Source organism: Pteropus vampyrus, unplaced genomic scaffold (assembly GCF_000151845.1).
Source record: "Pteropus vampyrus isolate Shadow unplaced genomic scaffold, Pvam_2.0 Scaffold46, whole genome shotgun sequence".
Lineage (NCBI taxonomy): Eukaryota > Metazoa > Chordata > Mammalia > Chiroptera > Pteropodidae > Pteropus > Pteropus vampyrus.
In genome coordinates, this window is record NW_011888827.1 from 2167645 (window position 1) to 2190723 (window position 23079).

Genomic DNA, 23079 nt, shown 5'->3' on the forward strand with positions numbered 1-23079 from the left:
TGCACCCTGACAACAGCAAACTGATCCCCGTTCTTTTCCGACCTGCGGGTAAGCTGATTCTAATTTTCAGAAGTGGTTAGGGAAAGTGTGGTTTATAAGAGAAAACTCTGCCTGCCTTATTTTAATTGCTTTTTTTTCCTAGAAGGATTTCTGACAATGAGTCTGGAAACCATAGCTTAAAAAGAACGTTTGAAGAGTCTGGGGTCGATAGTGGAGAAGAGCCCCAGAGCTGTGTTTGGGCCCCAGAGCTGTGTCCAGTCCTGTGGAAAGATCTGGGCTTTGGGAATGAGAGAACAGGCCTGCTCCATCAAGCCCTAAAGTACATAACCAGATTATCACCGATGGTTCGTTAAGTGCCAGTATTAGGGATCCCATTTGGTGTTCTCTCTTTCATAACTACAGTGAGGGGAATAAAATCTGTAATTGTATAGGGTACTTCCACTTCTACAGTTCTTTCAATATCGTATCTGTATCGTACAAAGGAAACTGAAAACAATATAGATAGCCAACGATTCAGACTGTAGTTAAATAATTCATTAAAAAGAATGAGATAAATCCTACATGCTAATATGGACGAATAGATCTCCAGAAACTAGTATTAAGGAGAAAAAAGCAAAGTATGAAACAGTGTATAGTGAACCTGTTTGTATAGATAAGTGCTGTGTGTTTAAAAGTGTAAAAATTTGCATTATTCCTGGTACATCTTGGGAAGGAAAAACACTCATTTCCCAACACTGTCAGTACTTTGCTTCGGACACCAGATGTGTGTGAGCTTCTTCCACATCCATCAGTCCTCACACTAGCTGGGTGTCCTACAATCTTAACTCTATTCCACCACTGTCTACCTGGCATTAGTGTCAGATCCCACAAGTTAAGGGCTCAGTCCCACAAGACTGCCCCTGCCCGTCAGATGCCAATTCCAAGTCCAGGTTGTCACCTGTGCTTCTGACCAACCTGCTATAAATCAGTTCTCACGACCTCGTACTTAGGTTCGAAATTGCGAGAATAGCTTACAAAACGCAGGAAAACACCTTATTTACTAGACTACGAGTTTATTATAGAAGTATATAACTCAGGAACAGCCAGACGAAGCACTAGGGCAAGGTATGGGGGAAAGGGTGAGAAGCTATCATACGCCACCCTACCAGCAACCTCGTGTGCTCACCAACCATGAAGCTCCCAAACCTGCTCAGTCAGCATTTTAAATGGAGGCTTCGTTAAGTAGGCCTGGTTGGTTAAATCGTTGGCCGTTGGTGATTAGCCCAACCTCCAGCCCCTCTTTTCTCCCTAGAAGTGGAGGTTGGGGGTGTGGGGCCAAAAGGTGGTTAGTTCACCTGGTTAGTTGCTCTGGAAACCAACCCCAGCCTTAGGGGCTTTCTAAAAGTCACCTCATTAACATAATAAGCTCAGGTGTGGTTGAGGGGTGTGGTATGAATTACAAAAGACACTCCTCTTACCTTTATTAAAATCTCACAGGAAATTCTAAGGGTTTTAGTTTCTTTGTGTTTGGAACGGGAAATGAGAGCAAATATAAATTTCTTATAAATCACGGTATCCAGATGTATTAAATCCTTGTGGCAGGATGAACAGGGTCCAGTTAACACTACCTTCAGCAAGAGGGCCTAGCGAGCATGGTTCGATCTGTCTATACTGTGCGGATTTAAATTTTTGCCATAGGCGCATAGTTATTATTTGTATTAAAAAAATAAAAATGAGTAAAAACCATCGTTGACATCTGTGCCTTGAGGAGGCGGGGAAGCGGGTTGTCGGGCGGGCAGTGCCTTCATCTGGCCTCTTTGTAGTCACTGACCAGCTCTTCTCTTCTTTGCCAGCTCTCCTGCCTTTCACGGCACCCATGGTGAGTGAGCTGCCCCTTGCCACTGTGTGAGTGGGGGTTAGGGAAGATGTCCACCCATCTCCTGACCTTGGGGGCTTGTGTTCTCCAGTGCTGGACCCCTGTCCCGTGACTGCCTGATAGGTGGTTATGGATCTCCTACCTCTGACCCTTATCTGTTCATGTAGCCCCACCCCACGCCCGCTTATCCAGTCAGCATCCATGGTGTCACAAGGTAATCCTTTCTTTGACCTCCTAGTGTGTGCAAAGCCCTATGGAAGGAGATCTATGAGTTAAGATGTGTTTCCTGCCACAGGCCCACATAATTGTCCTTACCTTTCTCTCCCCAAGCCCTTGCCCCGGTGCATGCCCTCACCAAGACCTGGAATTGCCCCCAAACAGGCCGCCTGCCTTGGCTCTCAGGAGGTGTTCACCCAAAGTGACAGCATCTCCTCTGTCACTTCTTTAACTGGAGGTCAGCTGCGTGCTGCCTGTGCCGCTCAGCCAACAGACCGACACAGGAGTTGAGAGATTTAGAATAAGTGTTTATTGTCAGAGCACCAGTGATCTGAGAAGGCAGCAGGCTAACACGTGCAAAAACTGCCTTCCTTTCTCGGTCTGGCTTAGGGGACTTAAGGGGAAATTGGGGCATTATTCCAGGGGTTACGTGACAGTTCCGGGGGGTCTGCTGTGCTTCACGGAACCATCGCTCTGGCAGCGTGGTCCTCTGGTGGTGTTAGCAACCCAGGGACAAAGATGGGAGTAGTCTGGAAAGAATGCTAGACCATAAACATTGTGCGTGAGGGCATTCATCGTAAGTGTCAGGGCAACTTTCTATGTCAGCGGACGTTCCAAGCTCTGGGTCAAGTCGCAGGGGACAATCTATTGTTAAGCTATAGGGCAAGGAAAAGTGAAACCAGGGATGCTGTGAGGGGTCCCAGCCGAGCCCTTCCTCACTTCCACACCTGCCCTGGTCTGCGTGCGTCCCCTTGCAAGTGTGGCCTTCTCAGCTGCCCTGCACAGTTGCGGGGCTCAGGGACAAGGACTGCCATGAGGCTCCTGGTTGTCTTCGGTGCCCAGTCGGTGCCCATTCAGTCTTCCTTGTCCACTGTCCCGTAGCTGCCTACATCGGCACCTTCCTCTCCTTGTCCCAGCTCAGTCCCACATTTCCCCTGGGAAGGATGACAGTTCTTGTTCCTACTAGCCCACCTTCCCCCCACCAAACACTATAACTTTGCTTTTTTTTTTTTTTTTTTTAAGGTATTTTTGTCGCTGGTGTCAGTAAAAAGTCTAAAGTCAATGATTTTACCTCAGGTAGGAATTATTTCTATTTCACGATTACTAAATTCTGCTCTCGAAACCAGAATGTGATCTATTTGCCTCCGTCCTTCCGCAGCTGTCCTTCTATACCTACAATACCGCTTTCAACATCATCAACGGAAACGCGAGTTATGTGAGTTTTACGAGGCCCAGAGAGCTGCAGTTTTGTTACTCCCTTAGGAGTTATTCTTTGTTTTGATTATCTTTACTGGGTAAAACTGTGGTATTTGCTAATTACGTGCTTTTGATTTTCCCTAGAATCGTCACCCGTATGAGACTGTGTTACTAGGGGCCGGAGCAATCGTTTCTACAACGTTTTTTGGAGTAGGTATTTTAAATTTCTGTCCAATCTTTTTTTGTTCCGCAAAATTAAAAAGAAAAACAAAAAAAACAAATGTTTATTCTGATTACAAATCTCTGTTCCAACTTAAACAATTTAGAAAGTCTGACTAAGACATAAAGAAGAAAATAAGTCACCTGTAATCCTGTCACCCCCAGATAATCATATGACTATTCCGGGTTTCTAGGCATTTGCTCAGTACTGTTATCTTTTTTAAAAATTAATTTATGCTCCATAAACATGTTATACAAATTGTATATTGCTCTGGATGTCAGGATATTGTGATGGTAAGCTTGGGTTTGTCACCTGGCTCAATTCCTTAATAGCTCAGTGACTCTGGACAAGTTATGTCACTTCTAGAAGCCTCCATGTATTCCCCTGATGATCAGAACATCTCAATGCTGCACACACAAAAAAAACAAAAACAAAAAAACAAAACATGGCAAGCTCTGGCAGCGACCTGTAATAGGAACTAGTTTGGTGCTAGTTCTCTGCTGTCGAGTGTGTTCAGCTGACTTTCTGGTCCCATGCAATAATAATTTTTCTGTTTTCTAGTTAGTCCCTCGTTTACTCCAAATCAAGTTCGCCCTGAGAAACATTTTGATAAGAAAAACCTTGCCTGTCATCATTCTCGGTAAGCAGGAAGCATGCAGTCTTTGTGGTTTGAGCCTTTCTCACATCTTTGGGGACACCCAGGTCCTTTGGCCACACTGTGGCTAATGATAGCCACCACGTTCAGCTGACCAATGGCTCCAGACTCAAATTAGGGCTGTGGTTTGAGAGGTGACACTCTCTCTGTAGATACCCCTTTGGTTGTCAAAGGACGAACACAAACCTGGAGACACAAATTACACTTTAAAGACGATCTGTACAAGCTTTCTACAGTATTGTTTCGCTTAATCCTGACCATTTATGGGTAGGTAATATTATTATTCCCATTTAAGGGGAGACTGAGGTGGGGGGGTGGGGAGTGGTTAAGTAACTTTCCTAGGGTCGCACAGTAAGAAGTAGTGGTGTAAGGGCTTCCATCCTGGTGGTCTGACCCCAAGAGAGTGACAGAGATATTAACCAACTATTTTAAGTTTGCCAGCCTGCAAATTCACACTCCTAATTTGGATTCGGGAATCATAGCACTTTGAAGAGTTGGCAGAATGTCAGTGGTAACGTTTGGGAAATTATGTTACAGAAACCTGGTCAATCCAGCTTAAGCAAAGAAGCGGGAGAATGTTTCAGGGACCCCCGGGGTTCCTCCTGGAAGCCTGTCAGGGAGCCAGGCTAGACTTCCAGGGGTGCTAGAACCTGGTGCCAGGTCATAGTCAAGATCCAAGGCCGAGAGGCTGGCAGTTCCAACCCAGCTCCACAGCCCCAGGAGAGAGCTCGGTTGGCCTAGCATGTGTCAGGTGACCACTGAGGGTCGGAGAAGCACAGCCATCCGAGAAAGTCTTGGCACCAGAAAAGGTTTTCTTTCGCTGGACTGAAACCGTCTCTGTGTGTTCCCTTCTTCCTATCCACAGCCCAAGTCAGTGGGATAAATGCTGTCGCATCCCGGAGTTTTGAGCCTGTGCGGGGGATCGAGGTCATGGACAAGGAAGGCAATGTCGTAGGCTATTCCAAAAGAGCTGGAACAAAGGTAGGGGGACACGATGGAGCTGTAGCTGCTTGCTTTTTGGGCAAAGAATTGAATTTTCTGTTTGAGACTCAGTAACAAATTCATGTCTCACTTTAACCTTTACTTATCCTATCTTCCCTCATTATGCTGATTTTACATCTTGCACCCTGATGTTTTAAAGATGGTGCATTAGTCTGGGTTCCCCGGAGAAATAGGACCAATAGGATATCTATCTACATACATATATAGTAAGAGATTTACTTTAAATAATTGGCTATGCAGTTGTAGGGCTGGGAATGCGTAGGGCAGGCCTGCAGTCTGGAAACTCAGGAGCTGATGCTGCAATCTGGAAGCTGAATTTCTTTGGGAAACCTCGGATTTTGCCATTAAAGCCTTCAACTGATTGGATAAGACCCACCCACCCTGTTGGGGGTGAGCATCTTAAAGTCAACTGATCGTAGATGTTAATCACATCTATATAACAGCCCCACAGCAACACCTCAATTCATGTTTAGTTAAATAGCTGAGTACTACAGCCTAGCCAAGTTGACCCTTAAGACTATCACAGATGAGCATCTGCCAAATGCGAAGCCTCTCTCTGGATGTGGCATCTTGTTCTTCGGGCTCAGCATCCACTCTCCCAGCCTGCTCTGTGCTTGTGGAAGTCAGTGGGCACTCTCTCTGCATTTAAGAGAAACCCTCCCTCTCTACCTCATAGCAGATTTTTCTTCATCTTTAAGAACCAATTTGCTGTCAAGGATGGCATGGCCTAAGAAAATCCAATGCTTCGACCTAAAACTCTTCTAATACTTTTAATATCTTTTACTATGAAATAGTTTATTCTTTTGTTCAATTCAGCCCAGTGACTATGCATTTAGCTCTAAGAACCTCCAATAGCCTACGGTCGTTTCATTTTGGGTACGGATTTTTTAAGAAATATTTTTTTAGCAAGTGAGATTTTTTTTGGTTTCTGTGAAGTGACTTTAGCTGAAGAATTGTAACGTGAGGCAGTTGTTGGCAAATAGCCTAAAGAGCAGCGTGGTACAGTCCCTGATATGAAGCAGAGAGAATGACTGGGCATCTCATAGTGTGAGCGTCCAGGCCTCCCCCTTACCCAGCTGGACAGCCTTCTGCCCAGCGTGTCTGGGAGAGGAGCTCAGAAAAGATGGCTACCTCATCATTCGGCTCATGAAACACGTTACTCTAAATCCTGAAAAGATTTACAAAGCTGAATTGTAAACTGTCAGATATATGCTATGGTGTTTCTACCAGTCCATCCAATGGCACGTCTGAAAATAATGGCCACCTTGCTAAACGATTTACGGTAGAGACAAGATCATTGCAAGTAACAAGGAAGGAAATTGTTGCCAGAAATAAAATACCTCGTTTTTGAAATGAAGGTTCTATGCCTAAGAAACCATCCTAAAGAGACATTTTTTAACAGCTTTAGTGAGGTGTCACTTATATACTATAAAATTCATTGTGAGAGTACAGTTCGATGAATTTTAGTAAATTTAAAGTTATGCAGTCATCACCACCGTCCAATTTTAGAACATTGTCATCACCCTAAACATTCCCCTCGTGCCCACTGACAGTCACTGTTCCCTCCCACACCCGGCCCCAGGAAAACACAGATCTGCTCCATGTCTTCATAGTAGGCCCTTTTCTAGAAATTTCATATAAATGAGTTGTACAATAGATTTTTTGTGTGTCCGGCTTCTTAGACTTTTGAGGTTCATCTGACTTTTCACATGTATCGATAGTCTGTTGCTTTTTATCTCTGAGCAGTACTTCACGGTGTGGGATGTAGCACAGTTTTGCTTTTGCATTCCCCAGGCGATGGGCATTTGGGCTGTGTCCAGTTCTGCGCTGTGATGAATAATGCAGCGCTGAACATTCACGTGCAGCTCTCCGTGTGGACGTATGTTTGCGCTTCTTTTCAACTCGGTTTTAACTGCAAGGTGCTGGTAGTGGCGTGAGCTGTTTATGCAGCTAAAGAGTGAGAGAGAGAGCAAGTGTGGAATCCACAAGCTGTTCCTTTGCACTTTCGGCCGCCAGGCACCGAGCTAGGCTCTCAACACCCAGACTATCACCAGGAGCCCACAGCACGGGGCCTCCCAGAGGGGAGACGGCCTCCAACCCTGCTAGCTACCAGCATATCTAGTCCATCTCACCAGGAGGAACTTCAGTTTAGGGTAAAAGAAAGGTTTGATGGTCTGTTTTTTGTTTTTTAAGTTTATCTTTTTCTTAAGAATAAAATGTCTGTAGCTGTGCGTAAGCATAAGCATTCTTTTATCACCGAAAGGTTGATTTTCTTTGGCTAAAATTTCAGAAACTACGTAACCAGCAATATCTGATTGTAATGGAGCACCTTAGATCAGATTTCAGGAGCCTAGTCCATGTTGTTCCCTTGACTGGCCTTGTAAGCCACTCAGATGCAAACTGTAACTCGTCTCCCAGTGCCTCCTAATGACGCTGTCTTGTTCGGAGTGTCTTCCCCTTGCACGTGAGACAGATGGAGATTGGCCACCTCACCCCACTGACGTCGAAACACACCACACTCAGCAGCCACTTTTCTCTTCCCGAAGTCGAGCGATTTTATTTTATATTCTTGAAAGTTTATTTTAAAAGCCACCCTCCTTGTATCCTCGTCGGGGGAAGGCATTCCCTGCAGAGGGATTGGATGAACTGGGCAAGAGTGTAATAGGCAGAGAGCAGGTGCCTAGGAGGAGAGCCCAGAGGGCAGGCTGTGGCCAAGTCCTGGGAAGCTGGACGTGGAAGGAGGGCAGTGGGGGGAAGGGAATCATGGCGTGTGTGTGCCAATTTATCTTGTGTAAAGAGAGCAGTGCTGTGTGTGGAGGTGTGTCTTACGCAGGGATTGGGTTCTGGAGTTAACATGTGAGTGTCATCTGTAATCAGAATTCCCCTTGAGAGTCTCCTACCTGGCCCTTGAGGACACATGCTTTTGTGCATGTAACCCATACAGTCAATCACGTTTACATGTTCACTGTATAATGTATATAATAGAAAAGATGACAAGATGTTATAAACTATACATGTTTGTACAAAATAAAAATTTATAGCACTTTTAATTACACAGGCAAAAGATGGGTGCATACGGGTGGACTTGTGCCCATGATGTGTGGGTACAATGCCATGTTGGTACATTTTGAGCTTGGCTTCTAGAAGATTCCTTCATTGGAAGGGGTGGGAATAACTGGGGAGCCATTCAGGAAAGGGAGCCCAGTGGCAGAATCTGGATTGAAAGGAAAGCATGGATTGATCCTTAGTAGCAAAAACCAGCATTTCTACCAAGGAAACGGCCATTTGGTTCTAAGCGAGGATTTGTCTATAAGCTGCCTTTGCTTATACTTAGTATTTTGTTTGGAGTTGTTGGCAGACTGATGGAGACCATTATGGAGTCAGGGGGAGGCAAATCCCGTCTTCGATTACTCCTGGCACTGACCCCAGCTGTCCTGCATACATTTGCATGTCCACCGCAGCCTCCACCTCTTTCCAAGTGCGTTATTTTTTTAAGTGAGAAAGGAGAGCTGCTGTTTGCTTGTCTCTGTCATGAGTTACAGGACCCCTGGAAATAATCTCACTCTGTGTGCTAAGCTGCTCCCTTCCTCTTCCTACTAGGCCGTTAAAGATACAGCAACATCCAGAGTCGTGCTGTTTGGGACGTCAGCTTTGATTCCCGAAGTCTTCTCATACTTTTACAAAAGGTAAGACATGTGCTCATCTCCCCGGGTCGGAATAAATCTTTTAACAACAGTCAAAATTCTTGTATAACTTGTCAAATACCAAACCTGGTGAGAAGGACAGGAAGTTGATTCAGTGGTCCCCCCCTACTGCATACTCTTCATCACAGTTAAGATAGCAAGATTGATTTGTGACAGGTGTGGAAATGCAGATGCCAGCAAACCTGGAATCTAGCCAGGCCCTATCCTCAGTTAGCTCTGTGTTCCTGGGCATGTCCCAGCACCTGCTGAGGCACATCTCCTCACTTGTAGAATGATGGTATCAAATGAGCAGATGCACAGGAAGTGCTTAACCCTGGGCCGGACGCTAGTGAGCAAAACAATTGGCTGCCATTCGAGCAGAGGGCCAGCCTCTAAAACAATGCCCTGTAACCTTGTCTCTTCCAGGACCCAGTTCTTTCTGCGATATCCAAGCTCATTGTGGACTTTAAAGCTGTCTTGTACCATCCTTGTAATGGGACTGATGGTGCCTGTTTCTTTCAGTATGTTCCCTCAAATTGGACGGGTAAGTCACTTATTCTAAAAAATCTGCAAAGTTTACAAGATAAATAACATTATTTACACTAATCTCATCCCCCAGATCACTTGTGCAGTTTTTGATTCGATTTTTTTCAATGTACGTCAGAAGCATTTTTCTAGGACATTAAAAAAAAACCTTTGAGATTTTGAAATACTCCATAATCTTCTATAGCAATGCCCACCTAGTGGATCTTTCTGCAACGATGAAAAAACATCCTATATCTGGTTTCTAATACGGTAGCCACTAGCCACATGTGGCTGTTTAGCACTTGAAATGCGGCCAGTGGGAATGAGGAACTGATTTTTAGAACTCCCATGCGGCTACTGTATTGCATTTCTGCAGACTGGCATATGTTATAATTCACGATGAGTCAGACTGCCTGAACTCAAATTCCCAGCTCCTCCATGACCTTGGTCAAATTTGTTTAAACTCTGAGACTCAGTTTCCGTATCTGTATTCGTTAAAGGGAGATGAAAGATAATAGTATCTCTGCAAAGGGTTGTTCCTGGTGCCAAGGACATTATGGATACTAGTAGACATTAGCCATTTATGGCATTTCTTGGCTGAAAATTCCAAATGCTTGTTTCTATCACAAGTTAAAAATTAGTCACGTTCTCGAAGCGTTTATATTTATGGAATGATCTTGTTGAAAACCCAAATTCTCTAAGTTTAGGATTATAGAATTGTTAATTCAGGCAACTTTGCCAGCACAGAACATACAAGTTTTAAATTATTTAAGATACTTGCTATACTCGCTTTGGGGGTGGTGAGGGGCAAAGGGGCTCATTAAAATTTTAGAACAAAAAAATATTTTTAATCCTCAGAGGCCTCCCCTATAGAACACAGTTTGTAACAATAAGATTGGAATAATAGTGAACCTTTTTACAAATAATTACTTCTGATTGCAATGTACTCAGTGGAACAGATGACTTATCTGCAGGTTGGGTCATTTACAGAAGTCTGAATCTCATGGGATTGGCAGATTGTTAATAGTTAAAGCTGAGTGATGAGTACATGAAGGAAGGTTCATTATCTTCTTTCTTCATTTGCTTATATTTGAAATTTTCCATAAGATGTTTTGAAGACGTTAGCTTTTTTCCTCTAGATTAGACATCACTGAAAAAAGTTGGACTGTGAAATAAATGTCTGAAAAATTTTTTTTGACTTGGCTTCTAAGGCAAGGAAAGTTCTTAATGTCTATATTAAGAATTTAATTTTGTTTTTCAGATACAGTACAGTAAGCTTGAAAAGGAAATTCAGTCTGCAACAGAAGAAACAGAACTCTTCTACAACAGAGGGGTGTAGGGGTGAGTTTTAGGTGAATTTGTTTGGTTCCTGCTTACAAACCTTCCTCTCGAGGTTTTAGTTTCGAGAACTCTGCCAGAGGTGTCCTGGAAACCCCAGAGGTGTCTGCGCAGATAAGATGGCTTACAATCACGCATGCCAAGACCTCGTCGAGGCTGGTCACACCTGGGGTTTTTAAGCCTGGATGGGAGAAGAGGAATGGGAGGCTGTCCTGTCTGACCCTCCCCCATGGATTGCTGAGGGGTGGGCAATGTAGGATTCAGTTTCCTGGTTCTTCATCTGCCTGTGAAAGGGTATTGTGAAACTACTAATAAACTTGTTTAAAGTTGAGGATTTGAAAAAATGAAGAAGGGTCCACCAAGCCCAGGGCACAGAAACCCCATCTCTCTGGTGAGCTGCAGAAGGCCTTCAACCCCAAAGCAATCCTGGTTCCGTACTCGGCTTACTCCCATTTTGGAAAACTACTGAAAATCTTTGCTACCCGTCACTGAGCTCCTTCTTTCTCCTCACTGGCAAACGACTCTGCCTCCTCCTCCACAGTGCAAACCAAGGCTCTTGTCCAGCCTCGGAACCTCCTGGCACCAAATCTGCAGACCTCCCTCCACCACACCCAGCCTTCCCTCCACCATGCAAGGTCAGCTGGGCCCTAGGCTCTGGGCCCCTCTGCTTCCAGGCTTCTGTCTGTTCCTTCCCAGTAGTATTTAAGCTGCTTGAGTCACCTGCCTCATTAAAAAAGCAATCCCCCCACCCCTTGCCTGCACCACCAGGTTCACAGCCAGACTTTTCCAGAGATTGTTTGCCCCACCTTCACTAAGACTGCTCAGCCGTGACCCCGACGCTGTACCACCACTCTGCTGGCTGCTCAGACATCATGGTGCTCGCCCTCCTACACTACCAGCCCACATCCAGCTGTCGCCCGCACTTTGCCATTTGGATGTCCACTTGAGATCTCCCAATCTCGGGAAATGGCACCACTGCTTACGCATTTGCATCAGATAGGATCACTGGCAACACCCTTACCCTTCCCTCCCCCACCCCCATTCAGTAGACCAAGCTCAGTAGTCCTCTCTAGAACGCACTCTATGTCCACTGCCACTGCCCACTCGGTCCAACAGCATCCCCTGCTGGTATTACGTGTCTGTCTGGCTCCCTCTAATCCATACTCCAATCTGCTCTTCTAAACCGTACCTGCTTAAAAGCTTTAAATGGCTTCCCAGTACATCAGAGTCAAGTACAAATTCCCAGCCATGCTAGAAAGAGCCTGTGCCTTACTTATCTCTTGCCACTCCCTCATGCTGGACCAACATCCAGTTCTTCAAATGGGCTGTGGTCTCTGCTCTGGGCCTTGACCCCGGCTTTCCTCTGCTCTGGGCTAACTCCTGCTTCTGCTTTAGGTCTGACTGCACATCATTCACTCCCTCCAGGGAGCCTTGCAGGATTCACCATGCTGAATCAGGTGCCTCTTCTCTGCCCCTGTGGGCTGTGAGCCTTGAGAGCAGGAACTGTCTTGTACATCAAGGAAGCCCCAGGATACAACAGTACATGGTGCAGAGTAGGTACCCAAATAGTGCATCCTGGGGGCACGTTTCCCACACACCCTGCCCCAAATCATCAACTATATTTGTGGCTTTCAGTTTTCCCTGGGCCGGAAAGGCAGTTATCTCCAAATTTGGTTAAAAGGGTTCAATAACAGCAAGGGCAGAATTAGTAAAAACTGACCTACCAGATAGCTCAGTATAGCCGGACTGACTAAACAACAAAATGTTCAAAGGCTCCAGGAGGAGGTTGCCCATTAACAAATGACGGAGTAGAAATGTGAGGGCATCTCTGCAAAGACACTGCGCAGTCAGCCAGCTCTGGGAATGGGCGACGGCAGGGAAGGGGCCAGACCCCTTCACTTTCAAATAGGTCTTTTAATTCCCCAGTGCATTGGCAGTTGACAAAAAGAGGTTTTGTTTGTTTGTCTGAAGTGGGAGAATTGGAGAAAGAGGGCACAAGTCTTCATCTACCTAAAACTCTGTTGAGTATCAAAATATTTCCATTTTATTTTGGCATCATAAATTTGTAATTTTAACAACTTTGATCATTAGCTAATATAGTAATACAAAAATAAGGGAGAAAAAGATGTTAGTATTCATTTTCATAAAGTGCAGATTTAATTTAAATTGTTTGCTTTTAGTAAACATCCTCTTATTTCAGATCCTCCCCTACCCAAGGAGGGAGGGGAAAAGGCTATTTTTAATTTTTACAAGAATAAATGAAAGATCCAATAAAGACAAGATTTTTTTTTTTTTTGCAAACATTTTTCTGGGTAAGATTTCTAAGGACAACAGTTGAGTGTAAAATAACCTTTCATAATTGATATGAATACATATAATAACAAGTATATAATTTAGACCTCATGCTTATTTTATAATTTTTAGGTCTCCAATTATGAGAGAGGTACATAGCTGAACAGAACAGTCACCTTCACATGTGGCCAAGCTACATCCACTGAAGTTGTTTGAAGACATTCTCTGGTTTTGGCCTTTGCAAGAAACTAATTCTCGCACTCCCTTACCAATTATATAAAGTCGCTGTTTCAGCCAGCCAGACGTTTAAATTAAAAATGGACTACTTATTTTACTCTGCCACATAAGGGCTGGCTTCTTTTACAAAATAACATTGCTAGCAACAGGGTTAACTAAAGAGTAATCAGTGGCCTAAGTCTGCCAAGCACTTACCTCTGCAACAGTATAAATATGAATTGTTAACGTCTACTCAAGTATAAAATTTATGCAAAACCCTCATAGGCAAAAAGTTCAAAGGCCAAGAAAAAAATTTTTTCTTTTACAAGAAAGTGCAACTGCAGGGTCTTTTGAATGATTTTCTAGACAGTTCTGCAGAAAACTTAGTAGTCTGGCTCAGAAAGGAGAGTTCCTCATGAGGAATTAAAGTTCTTCCTGGAAGAATACAAAGGAAAATTTCAGGCAGCTTTCTGAAAATAAACCATCAGTTGTGGCTACACAATGAGACAAACTAAACTTATAACAATGAAGGCTTTTGGGTTTGCTATGATGTGCACAAGAACTTGACAGAGCTTTTGTCTCTTACTCCAGAACATCGAGCCATTTACAACATAATCTATGGAAGTGACGGCACTTTGTCCAACATCAACAGTAGGCATGAAACTAATCAGACAGGAGAAAAGCAGAAGTGTTTTCATATGTGTTTCAGTGCTTTTCAGGTCAAATCTCAATACTTTCAAATGAATCATTAAAACAACATTTTGTTATTTGCAGTATTTTACATAGTTAATGAATAATCATGGTCAAACAGCTTTAGATCAGTCATCAGTGATATAGTCACATGGTCAGATTTTCAGCATTTGTTCAGCTGCTGCTAGATGGTAAAGGAAGTTTTCTGTCGCTGGCGGAAATCGTCTTTGCTTTAGTGCCTCAAAGTTGAGAACTAGCTTTTCTCCATCACCTGAAACTTCTGAAAATGGTGTCAGGTTGGTGAAGATTTCTTTTGTTTTTACAGAAATATCCTTTAATAGAAAAGGAAAATATGTAGTATGTTAGCATCAAAACATTTGAATAGTTGTTGCATTTGAACAGAATTATTCTATTTTTTAAAGTTTTTCAGACTAATTTTATAAATTAGGAAAAGTGAAACAACCTTAAAATAACTTAGAAAAATCAATGTCACCACTAATTTATTTTTGCCATTTTCAAGTGTACAATTCAGTGGCATTAAGTATGTTCAGAGCATTGTATAATGAATGACCACTGCTATCTATTTCCAGAACTTTTTCATTATCCCAAATTGAAATTCTATACCCCTTAGACAATAACTCCCCATCCCCCTCTTTCCCAGCCCCTGGGAACCACCATTCTATCATCTGTCTTTATGAACTTGCCTGTTTTAGGTACCTCATATAGGTGGAATCATACATTATTTGTCCTTTTTGAGTCTCGCTTATTTCATTTAGCATAGTGTTTTCAAGGTTCATCCATGTTGTAGCATGTGTTAGAATTTAATTCCTTTTTAAGGCTGAATAATATTCTATAGCATATGAACACATTTTTTGTTTATCCATTCAGCCACTGATGGACATTTGGGTTCCTTTCATCTTGGCTATTGCTAATAGTGCTGCTGTGAACAAGGTCATACAAATGTCTATTTGTTTGTTTTTTTAACGCCTACAGCACCTGGTCTTCCTAGGTGGTCTCCCATCCAAGTACTAACCAGGCTCAACCCTGCTTAGCTTCTGAGATCGGATGGGATCGGGATTGTTCAGGGTGGCGTGGCCATAGTATGTTTAATTTTTTGAGGCAAAGGAGAGTCTCAGTGTTCAGGTCCTCGAGACAAGACCCACCCACGGTTCCTGGCCACAGCTGACAGGCCACCAGCACTGAACAGAAAGAACAGTGCTGCTGGTGGGTCCCTGTCAAAACCTGTGGCCCTTCTCACCCTTCGGCACCCTGCGCCTCACACGTCACTTTCTCAGAGAGCTGTCCGACGACTTGTCTAATATTTTCTACCTCAATCCCTTGTTTCTGTCACAGTGTTCATTTATTATAGTTCACAATGATCTTGTCACTTATTTTCTGTTCATCTACTCTGCTAAAATACAGGCCAGAAGTGCAGGGACTTTGCTCACCACTGTCATCCATCCCACTGCCCATGCAATGCCTGACATGTAGTCAGTGCTCAATAAATATCATCTAAGTAAATAAATGGATAAATGAAGAAAAGAGCTAGGTACAACCAGGTGAGCATGAGCAGAGCCTGCCAATCAGAGGTGCCCCCCAGGTAGCACATGTGCGTGCAGACAATGGGAGATGATCCTTCCAGGCTCCGGGCCCCCAGCGTACAAATGAGGCAGGGCCTGGGAGAGGCTGGGCTGAAAGTCTATCTTGCAGGAGAGGAGCAAGTTGCTGCAAACTGGCAGCGGACAGGAGGGGAGGAGGCTGGGCCAGCTGGGAGCAGGGGAGCGGCTTTATCACCACATGGAGAGGCATAAATAAAACCCATTTCCATACCAACCTGGCAAGGGGAGAGAAGGGGGTCCATATGGACACAGGTCAGTATGAAAGGTAGGCCCCACAGAGGAATTAAAGCTACCTGCACATTGTGACACCAGAGCTGGCTAAGTCTGGCGGGGGTCTGTGTGCTTACCAATGTGCCGGAGACAACACATCAGAGCTAGGTGAAGATGCTCCATCTAGTGCCCCATGCTCAGCAGCAACTTTCTCTTGAGAATTTGTTCCTCTGAAAATTTTGCTAGGAGAGGATGCACTGGCAAGTCCAGAAAAGCATTCCAGACCACACAGCAGTCACATTTCTCACCATAAGTGCTTGGCTTCGGCACCAGCCCCCTGTATATATCTGTCCCCAGACCCTGATGACTGATCGTCTGCCTGCTGGCCTCTTCCAGTCACCTGCCACTGTTTGTATGAACAAGAGAACGTGCAGCCCTGTGCACACCGCCCAGCTACACCACTTCAGGACTCTCAGTAAGTCGGCAGAGTAAGGAGTTACCTGTATAACTTGGCTGTCTGATTTCTCTGGATCTTCTGCAGACTGAACAATTAGCTGACCCATTTCTTTGTGCAGTTTGCCCATTGTCATGGCCTCTGGTGAGATTAAGAATATGTTGTATGAATATTTAGAAGTTTACATAATAAAAAAAAAAATTATGCCATCTGAAAATGTGAAAGAGGAAATTTTCAAAAAGTAACTGAAAACCTCCCACATTTCCATCTTATTGCTAAACACGAGTATGATGACATGCTATGAGGTAAGGTGCAATCATGATTTATAGACTTCATGCCCAAAATAAAGACCCGTATCGAACCAAATTCCTCCTTCATACCTACCTGATAAGAATTATTTTTTTTCCTAAAAAAATCTAACGAAGCTTCTGACTACAAATAAGTTGTGAGTTTAAGCCAAGAGCTCAACTTTGCTGTTGAGGTCTACAGTTAAGATTCCGAGTTGATTTTTCTGGCAGGAGTATTGTGAAAGAAGCGCTTCCTGTCACTTCTGCAGAGCCAGCTGCACATTCAGTGTGTAAAGGCCACTGGAAACGAGCTAAAGAAACAACCTAAGTGACACTAATCATATCCGTTACCACTTTCTGCAGCAGGAGATAAACAGAAATTTGTTTGTCACTCCAAGGGACAAATTCGATTTGAATGGGGCTGACTGGGGTTGAGCCCATTTGACAGACTCAGAGCAACAGATGGCAGCAGGGAGATGGCCATCCTTTGTGGTCTTAATGCTTCAGCAATTTAAGTGGCCCTGGCCAGTTTTCTATCACTTTGGCTTTACAAAAGGCAGTATCTCCTAATGATCTGATTGTCTATTTTGAATCTGTCACCATGAACATGCATTATGTTTATAATTTTAAAACAAAAGAAAACTGGTTCTGGTTGTATTAATTTGCAGTTAGCATCTAACAAAAATTCCTAACTAGCCAGCATTCAGCTGCCCCAGATTTAGGACAAATGCCAACACAAAAGGAGTACCACAGAAGTGCCCTGGGCTCAACACACATTTAACCTAATCCTTACCACTTTATGTAGCTGTAATTTAGGACAATTTAAAGTTTCCAGACAACACTCTGACACTAGAACACTCTGTCCTGATCATTAGTTCCGAGAATACTTTCATTCCCTTGGGTTTACTGAGACATCTTTCAAACAGATTTTTCACGCTGGAGTCACAGTCAATCCCTATACAGTGATAAATGTCTACATGCTCTTTGACACTCCTTCCTTCAAGAGGTGGAGTCTAATTCCTCCTCCTTAAGTGTGGACTGGACTTAACGACTTGCTTTTAACAAACAGAATATTGAGGAAGTATGACTTCCAAGACAAGGTCACAGAAGCACTGTGGTCTCCTTCTCTGTCTCTTGGATCACTCACTCTTGGGGAAGCCAGCTGTCGTGTCATGAGAACACTAAAGCTGCCCTATGGAGAGGCCCATGTGTTGAGGGCTCTTGCCATGTGAGTTAGCTTAGAAGTAGAGCCTAGAGACCCAGTCGACTGCAAGCAAGCCTGGCACTATCTTGATTGACACTTCATGAGACCCTGAGCCAAAATTTCCCAGCTAAATCAGTCCTGAATTCCTGACCCACCAAAACTGTGAAATAATAAATATCTATTGAATCGCTAAATTTAGAAGTGATGCAGCAATAGGTAACTAATATACCTTGTTTAAACAAAAAGTGAAGAAACAAAATAAAAAGACTCTTATCGACATACACTACGCAGCATAAGCACCCAGGGTGTGTCACTAACATGGCTAGGCCAGAAGAATAAATACTGTGCTCTAGCCACAGAAGAAGCCCTCGAGCTTCAGTTGAGCACAGCAGGTGAAGCAGGCCCTCAAATACTGGTTTTAGAGAATCAGCTTAAAAAACGCAACTGCTTGCCTTGCAATTTGTGTCAACAACGGAAGAGAACAGAGCACTAACCTTTTGCAAGTGGAGCAATGGTAATCTCACTGTCTGCCAGATTCACGAACACGTCGTAGAGCTCTGATCTATTGCTTACCTCCGAGTCTACAAATCCGGCGATGTAACCTGCATTACAAACATGACCGACATTACTGGAATGGAAAGAAATCATTTTGTGAACATGTCAAAACAGAACTGAGTCTATAGATTCATCAGCTGCTTTTCTTTACTGCTCTATTTATTCAGGATACATTAGCTGTGCTCTGCGGCATTTCTTAAGACTACGTTATCATCGGTTGCCTAAAGAAACTCACACAACTCAAAATGTTCCAAATCTAGATAGACTTCAGTGCCAAGGAAGGAGGCTGAAGGAAAGCGTTTACTTTTCAGTTTTTGCTTCTGGGGTCAAAAATGACAGACGAGGCAGGATGCTCTTGACTAGTGTTCCCCCTTTAGGTCTTTGTCTCCAAGAAATCATAGCCAAATAAATACCCAGGTTTCCCAAGGAAATAGCATCATCGTTCACCAGTTTCAGAGCTGACACAGCAAGTGCGAAAGGAATCAGGGCAACTCCAGAACTAGCAGACCTTCGGAACTGGTGTTAAGACAGCAGTTCCAGACTTTTTCAGATTTCACAGAGCAGTACAATTTAACCCTTTTCCCAATCAGAAAGAAAAAGTGCAGCTCGCTGCCAGCATTAATTTAACATCACATGTAGGAATGTTAACTTTTCTAGGATTTGACATTTTCAGCAATCGAGAATTACTGTATTTTGTAAATGGAAATACCACTACTAAAAACAAGATGCTATAAATAGGATGATGTCATTTGTTTCTAAAGACTATTGATATACTTGAGTGATGCGAAAATAATAAAAGTGAGATATTTTGTGGCAAATTTTGGGGGTGGGGTTAGGGCTGTAATGGGCAAGCACTGCTTATGAGTATTCGTGGGGCGAAGGGGAAATGGATTTTTAAAAATGTGTTTGAGGACCAATGTATCCTCGAGTTTTACTTTACCAGAAGTCATTTTAAAAACAGCAACAAAAACAAAAACCACAAAGCATCCCGACACAGACTCACTCACATACGAGAAAATGTGATGTAAGACAGAAATGGTACTGCTGATTATTGGCGAGAGAACACTACTCAGTAAGTTTTCCTGGGCCAAATGGCCATTTAAAAGGAAAAAAATGAAATCAGCTCCCAAACTCACACATTACCAAAAAAGTAATTCCAGGTACATAAAAGATTTAAATGAGGAGGAAGAAAACTTAAATTTTTATAAAAAAATATAGGAGAATATCTTTCTACCCTTGGGATAGAGATTTTCTTAAAATATAAAAACTAAAATAAAAGTCTAATACATTCTAACACATTAAGATTTCTAGTCATAAGAAGATAACATGAGAATTTTTTAAAAATTCAAACTCAGAGATTTTTGAAGCCTATATAACCAACGATGGGTTCATATCTTGAGTATGTAAAGAACTTTTATAAATCAATGAGAAAAACAATGCAATGGAAAAATGGGTACAAGATAGAGAAAACACAAACGGCAAAAAACATAGAAATATGCTTAAACTCATTAGGAATCAGGAAAACACAATGGAATTTCACCGCATACCACCGAGTGGGCAAATGTTTTAAAGTGTGACAATTACCAAGTGCTACTGAGGATGTGAGGTAGCGGGACCTCTCCCACACTGCTACCGGGAGGTAAATCGTTAGAATCCCTGAGGAAAACATCTGGCATTATCCTGCAGCTTGAGGATTTGTATATATAACCCAGGAATTCTACTCCCCAGAGTGTAACCTAGAAAGTCTTACATGTGTGCAGCGAGAGATCCATAACAAGCATGCTCACGGCAGCACTGTTTTAAAAGTGAATAACTAGAAAAGTCAAAATGAGTAAAACATGGTATACCGCTTAATGCGATCCTATGTGGCAGTGAAAATGAATGGGATTACAGATAACCATACGGACAGGATGAATCCCACAAAAATATTAAATGTTAAGAAAAAACAAAGCAAAGCAAAACAAAAACAGGCCTCAGAAAAACTCATCTGGGAGCATTTGGGATCATGTTTCCGGCCAATTGTCAATTTTGGCTCAAATAAACTATAAAAATTAAAAAAAAAACAAAAAACAAAAAACAAAGAACTCATCCATCATCTATCATGAGTCCATATGTACATGTAGTTATTTTGGTAAACTTAACAGTGTGTTGTTATAGAGATATGTGTCTATGTGTAAGTGGCTAGAGGAGGGGGCGGAATGAGATAGGAAGGTCCATGCGGCGCTTCAAAGTACTGACGGCATTCTATGTCATCTCTGGTGAGTCCATGAATGTTCCTTTTCTTATAACTTGCGTAAGTATTATGTATTATTTTATATGTAACAAATATTTCATAATTAAGAAAACAACAACAAAAGCCTCTACTATCTACCATCATTGTTCAGTGAAAAGACCTTTTAAGACTGGAAAAGTAAAAAGAGCATTTTAACTTTAAATTCAAAGAAACTAAAACAAAAAACGATGGCACTACAAAGTTAGGATTACTGTAGACATTAAATAATACTATATTAATAAATTATTCCCAGAATCTTATTATTAAAAGTTATTATACAAGTATAACACCATTTAAAAATAATTTTATTTTTTTCCTTTGAGAAAAAATATGAAAAGGCTCAGAATGAAGTCTAAATCAAATCACTGATAGGAAAACTTTTAAGATGAGAATTTCACAAGCTAAAAATAAGTTGTATTTTGGTGATGGTTGCGTAGCAATGAGAATGTACTTAATGCCAGTGAACTATACACTTAAAAATGACTAAGATGGCCAATTTTATGTTATGTGTATTTCTCTCGATTTTTCTTTAATTAAAAGTTTTAAAAGAGAAAATAACTGGTTCCATTTACCAAAGAAATAACTGATCAGTACTCTCCTTAGGAATGCATGCAAAACAAAAAACAAAGAACCAAACGGCACCCCTGGTTAAAGCCCAGCCCTCCCCACCCCGGGGTCCTGTAGTCTACCTGTGCACACCTGCAGGGCTTCCAGCTCTTCGGTGTTGAGGTGCACATACGAGTGCAGGATGGTCCAGTCCTGTCGATGCCACACCAGGGCAGGCAGAGTCCTAAGGAATCAAAGAGAAAACTCAAATGCTGCTGGCCTTGACCCGAGGGACTCAGCCTGCCCCTCCTTCTTCTGGCGGAGGGTGCTGGCTAGCAGAGGCAGAGGGGAGAACCAACCCTACACGTGCCAGCACCACCAGGCTTCAAATGAATTTAATGCAATGCGTTAAACTCTGCTTTTTGGGTCAGATAAGCTACAGAAAGCTCAAGGAGAAGTTTCAAAAGATCTCCATGGTGTCAAAGAGTGACGCTTCTAAGGTTTTCCTCCTGACACCCCACCCTGCAGACTGTCAGAGGGCCCTATAGGCAGGAAATTTTTTTGACATCTCTCATTTCGATTTAAAATTCCAGTCAAATTTGCATACCACCTTGTGTTTATTTTTATTGCAAATACATTTCCTTAAAAAAACCTTCCAGTAAAACAACTACTGCGGGAAGACATGCTGAATTGATCTGTGGTTTTCTGAACCCCCTGATGCCGTTATATATGTCAGAAGCTTTGGACACCCCAGTTTCAGTAGCATAAATGTAGAGGAAAAGAGTAATGAGGTAGGAAAGTACAGAGTTTTGAAGTCAGAGCGAGCACAATAAAGTCTAGCCCTCTCCCCAGGATCTGAGGCCCCCGTGATCACAACAGTAACATTTCTAGAGCGTGCACTACAGGCAAGGTACCTGCTAAAGCACTTGACGCAAATTATCTCCAATTCTAAAAACAAGCTTCTGAGGTATTATCTTCACTTTACAAATAAAGAGACTGAGGCTTAGCAACATTAGCACACTTTATGTGGTCACAGAGCGAATAAACTGCCCTCCCAGGATTTTAACCCAGGTCTTTCCGACTGCCAAGCCTTTCTTCTTTCCATTATCTAACCATTTAGTCTCTCTGAGCCTCAATTTCCTCATCCATAAAACAAGGTGATAACACTTGCAAGGTTCTTGTCATGTGTAAATTTCATAATGCAAAGTGTCTTACATGATGCCTGCCATAAGTAAACACAGCACTAATGCTAGTTCTCCATGCTTTTAAAAAAGAATCTAAGAACGAGTTAGATTAGGCAAAGAAAACAACTAAAAACAAACAATCTGTATTTATTGTAAGAATAAGAAAAGAGTCCATGGTAAAATTGAACAGAAGAAACAACTTAGCTAAAACAAGGGTCAAGAAACTATGGCCCAGGAGTTGCTGCCTATCTTTGCACATTAAGTTTTATTGGAACACAGCCATGCTCACTCACTTACATGCGTACTGGTACTGTCTACGCTGCTTTTATGCTACTGTGACAGTTGAGTAGTTGGGACACAGACCATGCGGCCTACAAACCTAAATATTTACTCTCAGCAAGGAAAAGTTTGCAAACTCCCTGCTCTAAAACATTCGTATTTCAAATTTAAAGAATCTGTCCAAATTCAGTAACTCTGAACTACTAAATCTAAACTGGACCATTAGACCAAAAAGATAATCCACCCCCAGCCTAATACATTCTATTTCTAGCAAATGCGCAACAAAACAGAACACACATTAACACCAAATGTTCCAAACAGGCTGCCAACAAAGTTTACACTTTTTAATGATTAGAGTTGATACCTGGTAAACTCCTGGACAGCTTCTATTTTGGGGTGATAGACGACAATTCTTTTCTTTAGCATCAGTGCTGTGTGTAAGATAACAGTTTCCATTCCAAACTGAGATACAATGTCTTAAAAAAAAATGAAATCATAATGTTACTGCATTAAATATTATATAAGGAAATCAAGTTTTTGTTATAAATAATTCCTATCAAATGAATGCAAAATTATTTTC

General features: G+C 42.5%; 2 protein-coding genes and 1 pseudogene across 4 annotated transcripts in view; 1 reads left to right on the forward strand and 2 right to left on the reverse strand.

Annotated features, from left to right (window-relative positions):
* Positions 1-16094, forward strand: part of SFXN4 (sideroflexin 4) — a 22286-nt gene extending 6192 nt beyond the window's left edge. Inside the window, exons 6-15 of one of the 2 annotated variants that reach the window (XM_023530097.1) lie at positions 1833-1858; positions 3095-3148; positions 3231-3287; positions 3413-3478; positions 4050-4128; positions 5009-5124; positions 8746-8831; positions 9255-9372; positions 10615-10694; positions 16076-16094. In XM_023530097.1, coding sequence (XP_023385865.1) covers positions 1833-1858; positions 3095-3148; positions 3231-3287; positions 3413-3478; positions 4050-4128; positions 5009-5124; positions 8746-8831; positions 9255-9372; positions 10615-10692 — 680 coding nt within the window. In that variant the 3' untranslated portion in view covers positions 10693-10694; positions 16076-16094. Of the gene's footprint in view, positions 1-1832; positions 1859-3094; positions 3149-3230; positions 3288-3412; positions 3479-4049; positions 4129-5008; positions 5125-8745; positions 8832-9254; positions 9373-10614; positions 11023-16075 lie in introns of those variants that run through there. The other variant, XM_011359237.2, reaches the window with a different exon arrangement.
* FAM45A (family with sequence similarity 45 member A) overlaps positions 12717-23079 on the reverse strand; it is a 15338-nt gene continuing 4975 nt past the window's right edge. For both annotated transcript variants that reach the window (XM_011359235.2, XM_011359236.2), the window contains 5 exons: positions 22864-22975; positions 21180-21280; positions 18158-18265; positions 16219-16313; positions 12717-14221 (listed from right to left, as the gene is read on the reverse strand). In XM_011359235.2, the coding sequence (XP_011357537.1) occupies positions 14045-14221; positions 16219-16313; positions 18158-18265; positions 21180-21280; positions 22864-22975 (593 nt within the window). In that variant the 3' untranslated portion in view covers positions 12717-14044. The remainder of the gene's footprint in view (positions 14222-16218; positions 16314-18157; positions 18266-21179; positions 21281-22863; positions 22976-23079) is intronic.
* LOC111739067 lies at positions 14874-14992 on the reverse strand (annotated as a pseudogene).